The 8,968-nt window shown below is 41.8% G+C and overlaps 1 protein-coding gene and 1 pseudogene across 1 annotated transcript; both read left to right on the top strand.

The window, feature by feature from the left end:
- Positions 1 to 230: 230 nt before the first annotated feature.
- Positions 231 to 7,216, top strand: LOC140380931 (uncharacterized). The gene is made up of 5 exons (XM_072464914.1): positions 231 to 371; positions 621 to 731; positions 1,394 to 1,499; positions 5,775 to 6,508; positions 6,930 to 7,216. Exons 1-5 carry the CDS (start codon positions 323 to 325, stop codon positions 7,097 to 7,099), a joined length of 1,170 nt encoding a protein of 389 aa, XP_072321015.1. The 5' UTR covers positions 231 to 322; the 3' UTR covers positions 7,100 to 7,216.
- Positions 2,515 to 3,309, top strand: LOC140381496 (induced myeloid leukemia cell differentiation protein Mcl-1-like; annotated as a pseudogene).
- Positions 7,217 to 8,968: the final 1,752 nt, after the last annotated feature.

Raw genomic sequence — 8,968 nt, 5'->3', positions numbered from 1 at the left:
TGCTATTTAATTGCCAATAATAAATGCATAAATGCCCAAAGAAAAAATAAACTGAACATTATTACCACATTATACAAAGGCGTTTTACTTACTTACTTTTGAATTGACCAAAATACTTTCTTCATTTTGATCAGTTTATCTTCTGAATGTAATGTTATGTTATATTTATGTGTCAAAATCTAAATCTCTAAAAGAGGCACTTTTATTTTCTAGCGGAAGTCATTGCTTGCCGCAATGCACACTGGGCGTTGTAGTTCAAGTCGCTTGTAGTTGAAGACGCGCTACTTGTATCTTTGTCGTTGTATTTTTTGCAAATCTAACGATGTTTTCAGGTGGCGTGACTGTGGAAAACACAAATAATCGTAACGAAGGTTTGTATTAAGCAACAGATATGTTCATAGTCTCTAGATTTTGCACAACGCTGCGTAAATAGTGAGCTAAAGCTAGACTAGCCTCTTGCGCTAGTTAGCGTGCTTCTACTGTTTATGTTCTGGAACCATATGTATACTATTTAAAGTATACAGTATTGTATAATCTATCAACCGCAATGTTACCTTGATAAAGAATGAACTGAATATAATAAGTCATACTTTATTATCTAATTTAACCGTGTATTTCAGGAAACAAGAGGCTGACATGTTCGTTTTATGGCTGTAAAAGAGTTTACACAGATTCAAATTCCCTTCAAAGCCACATCAAAGACCATGAGATTCCAGCTCAGTCTCTTCCAGGTGAGTTTATTACAAGCACAAATTAATAGTAAAGTTGTATTTTATGGCATTGGGGGATTCGTGTTTGGGGGACAGATATTGACAAAATGAACACCTTAATATTTAATATCCACTATATCCATATATTTCCACCATTTCGATAACAATATGAAGATGACATTTTTACTATGCCTCATAAATGTGCTAAAGTATGTCTATAAATGTCATTAAAGGGCAGAATCAGTTTATACCTGTGTTTGAGAGATTACACTAGACATTTCTGTCCTTTTTTTTAGGTTCATTATAGCTGTAATCATAGCCAAAATACTTATATATTATATATATATATATATTATATTATAATTTTGCATAATTTCCAAAACAACATGTTTTGATGTGATATTCATTTCCGGATACATCTTTCACTTTTAATTGACTATTTTTCCTTACCAAGACTCCTTTTTGCAATAAAAACACTGTAAACTTGAAAGATGTTTGTCTCACGTAAAGTGTAAGAATCTATCTCAGTCATTCAAACATCATTACTTGAAAACCGCAACACTATTTCTTGTATTTGAGACCACAATTTTTGAAAGTATTTACCTTATTCTCTGATGATTTAAAAGACACATTAGTCATCCACATTTTACTTGCTTTCAAACCCGCGTGTTTTTCCTCTTCAGGTAAAATGATGATGTGTTCGACGACCGGCTGCGGCTGCTCGTTCCCGAACATGCAGAAGCTGATGGAGCACCAGCGGCACCACCACAAACCGAACGTCTACTTCCTGTGAGTTTTTAAATCAAGGCTCAAATTACAATCATCTATCTGGTGATGGAAACGCCACATCGAAAACAAATTAAATTCTGTGGCTCCATGCATGAACCTGACAACCCACAAAATAATTGATCCAAGAAAAACACATTTTAAAGAAAGATAATATGATAAAGGTATGTTATCATAGTCAGGGGTCTCGCTACGTACATTCAGGGATGGCGCCCCCGCCACACCATGTAATAGTACGTTTAGGGTGCGTGTACCTTTGGAAATTATGAAGGTAAGTTAAACCATCCTTGGAGGAAGATGCAACCCCGTACGAGATATTTACCATCTCTTTAAAAAAAATCCTGGGGGGGAGCACTGATAGTTCTATCTTTTTTCCAAAATGTGGGTTGTCAGGTTCATGCATGGGGGGCGGGGCCACAGAATTCAAAACATAGGTATATATTTTACTGGTGCACAAAATGAACCGTGCATCAACATCCCTGTGTTCAAAGAACAAAATCATCAAAACAAGATTTTCACACAAAAACAAAAACATAATAATTAATATTTACTGCAGATCAGTGACTTCAGCTGTTGCCTTTCAGAGACCAGTTCAGAAATGAGGGCTGGACCAAGGCAGAGGAGGTGTAGGGGAGCACCATAGGGTTGGCACAGGGGTTGAAGGGTTTTTATCATTATTAGGTGTTTTTTGGGGGGGTTTATGTATATATTTGCATTTAGTTAAATGTGTATGGGTTTATTTGTTTTCATGGAGGTTTTAGTACATTGTTATAAGATAATGATAATGTGAAAATCCCTGTCAATTATTTATAGTTTGAATAGCTTGCTGGAGAAGTCATACTTTTGCACACGACAGGACGACACCACTCTGATTCTGATGTTCTGAGATTCTGTCGAGCAGACAAGTGGTTAACTTTGAGCAACTCAATTGCAATCGCACAAATCCGTGTTGTCTTCATCTGCAGAGATGAATATTATGAATTTTCCAGCGAAAAGAACAACTTTGAAACTCTCAGACATGGACTTATTCCATGGAGTCGCAGGGGAGTCGCTGTGCACTGTGGACCAGCCGATTCTTCCGCGCAGGTAACTAGGCCCGCTGCAAATATGGCTCCAGCGGCTCCAGCGGCTCCAGCGGCTCCCCGTATCCGCGTACGATGGCTCTAGTCGTAAAAAACGAACCATTGGCCAAAAACATGCGGGAGGGAAACTCCGAAGACTCAGACGGTTCTCTATCGCGCACGCCGGAGTTCCCGAGCGCGAAACGCTGGTGTGCATCACAAAGCAGTTGCTTAGCGACTTTTTCAATGTCACTGGGATTTCTCAGTCCAACGGGCGGAAAAGGCCGGCGCTGACTACAATGAAGAGAGTGGTGGAGAGAGTGGTGGAGAGCCTTTTGGAAAAGCACAGATACCTATACGATGGTATGATAAACGGACTGTCTCTGGAGGACAGGGGAGACGATGTAACGTTCATCAGTGAAGTGGCCAAGAGCATCTTTGAAGACGGCACCACCAACTGGGGTCGTATCTCCAGCCTCCTTCGGGACCGTTGTGAGCCAGTCTCTGAAGACAAACGGAAGAGAAAACTGCGTGGAGCAAGTGGGCCAAGAAATCTCCTCGTACTTTCTGTCGCACCATCGAGAGTGGCTAGTCCGGAACAAAGCATGGGACGGCTTTGCTCAATTCTCCAGAGCAGAAGAGCCAGAGTCATCAGTGAGGAACACTCTTATGGCAGTAGTCGGATTAGCTGATATTGGTGCAACGCTGGCCATGTTGATCCGGTGAATGTGACAGACTTTTAAGAGACTCTTTTATTTATCAACCCGCTCTTCTTTTGACATCAAGATGGGAATGAGAGCGATGTTTTACAAACTTTGCAAGAGCACAAAGTCGGACTCCTTGTTATGTTGGAGAAATTTTAAGTTGTATTTAATTTCACAAAGTTTAATTTTCCGTGCAAATAAAAAATGTTTACCTGAAATCTGCTATCGATTGTTTACTTTGAGAGCACAAGCTTGTTTCCATGCCTTCCACAATTACCACGAAAAGACCGGGATCTTCATTGTGTGCACACTCTGAACATGTCAGAGAAGGAACTGACTTGGAGGATTGGCATTAATCAGAAGTGTGGCGCTGGACAGTTCAAATGCAGTGGGCTGAGTTAGGACACTTATGATTGTTCTAGAACTGTGGTTCTTAACCTTTTTGGAGGCACTGAACCCCACCAGTTTCATATGCGCATTCACCGAACCTTTCTTAATTGGAAAAATTAAATATTTTTTCAAATTCTGTGGCCCCATGCATGAACCTGACAACCCACAAAATAGTAGCAAAAATGTGGGTTGTCAGGTTCATGCATGGGGTCCACAGAATTCAAAACATAGGTATATATTTTACTGGTGCACAAAATGAACCGTGCACCAACATCACTGTGTTCAAAGAACAAAATCATCAAAACAAGATTTTCACACAAAAACATAATGAATATTTACTGCAGATCAGTGACTTCAGCTGTTGCCTTTCAGAGACCAGTTCAGAAATGCACCTTCACCTTGGCAAGTGCCGCTCTCAAGTCATTTTCGCAACAAAGTCTGTTCCTTTTCTTCATTTTTATGTGCAGCATCATTGAAAAGGATTGCTCACAAAGATATTATATTAAGGGAAATGGCCCCAGAGGCTGACCTTTGGGGCCAGGCTGGTGCCAAGACCTAACCCTAAAAGGAGGGCTGAGATTCAGGGTGAACTCTGGGGCCTGTTCCCTATTCTGTTTGGCCCTTTTGGGGCCAGGCTGGTGCCAAAACTTAGCCCAGAAAGGAGAGCTTTGATACAGGTTAGACTCTGGGCGATTTCCCTGGTCCTTTTGGCCCTCTTAGGTTCAAGCTGGTATCAAGACGTTGCCCAGAAAGGTGGGCTTTGATTCAGTCTAAAATATTAAGAAAGAAAATAAGACATACCATCACGTCACAAGTCGACAACTGAGCGCACCAAATTCACTGCAGCACGAGTCATATGAGTCTGATGTGTGTCTTGACCTCTGTCGAACCCAGGTTAATAACCACTGGCCTAGGCAAAGCAAAAACACATCTACGAGTACAGTGCACCGTCACAAATAAGAGTGGAAATGATGTTGATGTTTGTAGCAACAACTTAAAATGTGTCCCATATATGAGGGTGTGAGAAGAAACAATCACGATATAACAATTATTGACACAAAACAATAAGTCTTTAATTTTCTTTAATTCTGGTACATTACTTTCCCAATACGATGTGAGCAGCTTCATGAAATCAAACTTATTGGGGTGCAAACCTAAAAATCACTACACAATCAGGTGTACGTTTTGGGGTCCAGATTGAATAGAAATGACATAGTATCAATTAACTGAATAATCATAGTTGGCCCTGGATTATTATATCTATCATTTCTGTGAATTGATATAAATTCTTGCATGTAATGTGTTGTTATTGTCATTATGTTAAAGAAGGCATTTGTCATTATTGTCATTTTCAGTATTTTGTATTAAACTATAACATAATAGATCCATATTTTACATATTACTCTAAACAAAACTTATGATTTAATAATAAAAGTGGAACCATTAAAGCTGTGGTGTCTCTGTTAATATTCAAATATTCATAAATTTGATACTTCACTTCACTTCCTCTGGTCTCTGCTCCTTTGGTGACTGTTCTGTGCAATCAGATCCATTTATGTCCGTGACGCATGAGAAACGTTCATTGGTCATTGATCATTTACAACAAAATCATACTTTGCTCACTTCAGATTAACTCATTGATTCTGCTTAAATATGCTACGTTTTTTCTTTTCATTTTTTCCTCGTCAGCAGCCATGTTTGTGTTGATACAGACGGATGCGTGTCCCTGATTGGCTCATCCACCTGTCAATCACAGCCATCTGAACTTGCAGAGATAATACAGACCAGACTATGGCTGTAGTCGAATAAAGACATGCCCTGCAGATCGATTAGTCCACTTAAGGAGAAGTGGCGTAAAACTGGCAATAGCTCAAAACTTTATTAAGACGACAACCACAGTAGTTCTCCCAAAAAACACAATTTATACAGAAAATTAGTAGGAAACGGTGTATTCATGTAAAAAGTACGATCAAGCTCAGTCCATGTCTTCTCCTTTTTGCCCTTGTCCCATATAAATCCTTATCTAAATACAATTATTATTCTACAACACTAAAACCCCCATCGACCGATTACGTGTCCAAAGACATAATAGATAAACGTTAATAATGTCTCTCTGTCTTCAGGTGTGAGAGCTGTCATGCCAAACTGCGGTCGTACCGTGGCCTCCTCCATCACCTGCGCTCCTGTGCCAAAGCGCCCAAGCCCAAGGTCCCCGCTCCCGCTCCCTCGTCCTCCACTCCTCCGGCTCCGATGGATGTGGACCCGGCCAGGCCCACGGCGACGCTACAGGACAATCTGAACCCTCCACCACCAACGCAGCAGCAGCAGCCGCAGCAGCAGCAGCCGCAGCAGCAGCAGCCGCAGCAGCAACAGCAGCAGCAGCACCAGCAACAGCAGCAGCAGCAACAGCAGCAGCAGCAGCAGCACCAGCAGCAGCAGCAGCAGCACCAGCAGCAGCAGCACCAGCAGCAGCAGCACCAGCAGCAGCAGCACCAGCCGCAGCAGCAGCAGCACCAGCCGCAGCAGCCGCACCAGCAGCAGCCGCACCAGCAGCAGCCGCACCAGCAGCAGCACCAGCCGCAGCAGCAGCAGCAGCTTCCTCCGGTCCTGACCCAGTCCAACAACGCCCCAGTCCTCTCCCCAAACCAGGATCTCAACCCGCCTCATTTAATTCAGCAGATCATAGATTCAACCGTTAATTCCTTATTTAGCAAAGACGACACTCAACTCTTTCCAAACCCGGAGACTCAAGTCGGAGCGAACCAACCTGAGGATCAAAGTCGCCAGGGACCGAAACCTCCAGAACACAAACTGACTCCTCAAACCCCTCCCACAAACATCTGGAGATCTAGTCATGGTATGTTTCTATCAATCACTTGCTTTCAGAATATAGAAAGTAATGATGCATCTTAACATAAGGAGAAAGAGTAAATAGGGGATGCATGATAAATAGAGGTAGGAATATTTTTATAATTTACTCTAAAACCCCGGCCCAGAACAATGGGCCAGTGGACAATTCACCCCTGTTCTCTTCATTCTGTATTTACAAGCTACATGTGTAACTTTTCTGGTGCAGGTTCTGCTTGTGTTTGGACTCACGTTCCAGTCAAAGAGGTGGAGTATTGTCTTACTCTATGTTTTAATACAAAATAACAAGTGGTGGACCCTTCACCAGAAAAGTTACCAACAGCACACACAATATTCTATATTTTATATTGTCAAATATAAATATTGACTTAAATACATTTTGTTTTAATATTTGTATCCCTTTTCCTCAGGCGTTAACCCAGAGAAGCGCATCCTGTGGCAGCACACTAGGGGGCGCTACACGTGTGTTCAGTGCGGACACACTGTCTCCAACAGGAAAGAGATGACTGAGCACAGCTCGCACCACAGTGCCACCCTCAGGCCCAATGAGGGAAGCACTGACAAACACCACCTAGTTTAATGAGTGTAATTAGTGTAATTAGTGTTTAATGTGCTTAATGAGTGTAATTAGTGTTTAATGTGCTTAATAAGTGTAATTAGTGTTTAATGAGTGCGGATGACGAAAGAAATGTGGTACTGCCTCCTTTTTCAGTTACAGTATAGGCGTATGAAGGACTTTTTTTTTTTTAAGTATTTGTCTTTAATTTGACAAAAATAAATAATACTTTTTGGGTTGGTGGACATATGTTTTTATACTATGAAGTTGGAAATCATCTGTAATCCTCCAGGTTTGATGCATGATTAATTGCAGAGACTTTAGGCAAGGCAAGGCAAGTTTATTTGTAGAGCACATTTCATACACAAGGCAATTCAAAGTGCTTCACACAGCAGGAAAAATGCATTCAAATCACAAAGAAATTACAGAAACAGAAATACAATAAAATTAACTAAATTAAAAATTATCAATCCAACTGATTTTCTAAACTAATAAAATCACAAACAAAAGAGAAGACTGCAAAGAAAAAATCCTTTCAGTCATATGCGCTGCTAAACAAAACTGTTTTTAGCTTAGATTTGAACATTGTCAGTGTAGAAGCCTGTCTCACATCTTCAGGAAGACTGTTCCAGATTTTAGCTGCATAAAACTGAAATGCAGATTCCCCATGTTTTGTCCTGACTCTGGGCACCAGCAGGAGGCCGGTTCATGTTTAGTCCTGACTCTGGCACCAGCAGGAGGCCGGTCCATGTTTAGTCCTGACTCTGGCACCAGCAGGAGGCCGGTCCTCAGAGTCCGAGATGGTTCATATGGCACTAACATATCCAAGATGTACTTTGGTGCTAGGCCATGGAGAGACTTGTACACAAGCAGAGCTGCTTTAAAGTCTCTTCTCTGAGCCACAGGGGCCAGTGCAGAGACCTGAGAACAGGACTAATGTGATCATACTTCCTGGTTCTGGTCAGGACCCGAGCAGCAGCGTTCTGGATGTACTGCAGCTGTTTTACAACTCGTTTGGAGAGACCAGTGAGCAGGCCGTTACAGGAGTCTAATCTACTGGAGACAAACGCATGGATAAGTCTCTCTAAATCTGGTTTTGACACTATATTTTTGATTTTGGCAATGTTTTTTAGATGGTAAAAAGCTGCTGATGTTATTGATTTGACGTGGCTATTAAAGTTCAAGTCTGAGTCCATTATTACCCCCAGATTTCTAATTTGGTTTGTAGGTTTTAGAGCGAGACTCTGGAGGTGACCGCTAACACTTTCTCTTTGTTTCTGTGGGCCAAAAACGATTATTTCAGTCTTGTCTGAGTTCAGCTGGAGAAAGTTGTTTTGCATCCACAAACTGATCTGTTGGATGCAGTGACAGAGTGAATCTACTGGTCCATAGTCACCTGCCGATAGTGAAACATAGATCTGAGTGTCGTCTGCATAATTGTGAAAGGACACATTTTCACTGCGTATCAACTGACCTAACGACAGCATGTAGAGGTTGAACAGAAGGGGACCCAGGACTGACCCTTGGGGCACTCCACAGGTCAGGGTCATGTGGTCTGAGACACAGCTACCAATTTCAACAAAGTACTTCCTGTCTTTCAGATAGGACCTTAACCAGTTTAGGGTAGTGCCAGTGATGCCCACCCAGTCCTCTAGTCTCTGTAAGAGGATCCCATGATCGACAGGGTCAAAAGCAGCACTCAGATCTAACAGAATTAAGACTGAGGCTTTGCCCGTGTCAGTGTTCAGGCGGATGTCATTTGTCACCTTGACCAGAGCAGTCTCAGTGCTGTGATGAGGTCTAAAACCTGACTGAAAAACATCAAATGAGTTGTTTATTAAGAGGAAATCTGTGAGCTGTTGGTAAACAACCTTTTCAAGGACTTTGCCCCAA

Source organism: Eucyclogobius newberryi, unplaced genomic scaffold (genome assembly GCF_026437365.1).
Source record: "Eucyclogobius newberryi isolate DKJ021-1_F unplaced genomic scaffold, fEucNew1.0.hap1 SCAF_5, whole genome shotgun sequence".
Lineage (NCBI taxonomy): Eukaryota > Metazoa > Chordata > Actinopteri > Gobiiformes > Gobiidae > Eucyclogobius > Eucyclogobius newberryi.
The sequence above is the reverse complement of the archived record's forward strand: the minus strand, read 5'-3'. Positions and strand labels throughout refer to the sequence as shown.

Bases quoted from the DNA above. Each gene is read 5' to 3' on its own strand.
- LOC140380931 (XM_072464914.1), top strand. From the start codon at position 323: ATGTTTTCAGGTGGCGTGACTGTGGAAAACACAAATAATCGTAACGAA. The intron at 372-620 runs GTTTGTATTAAG...CGTGTATTTCAG, and splicing joins CACAAATAATCGTAACGAAG to GAAACAAGAGGCTGACATGT. The intron at 6,509-6,929 runs GTATGTTTCTAT...CCTTTTCCTCAG, and splicing joins CATCTGGAGATCTAGTCATG to GCGTTAACCCAGAGAAGCGC.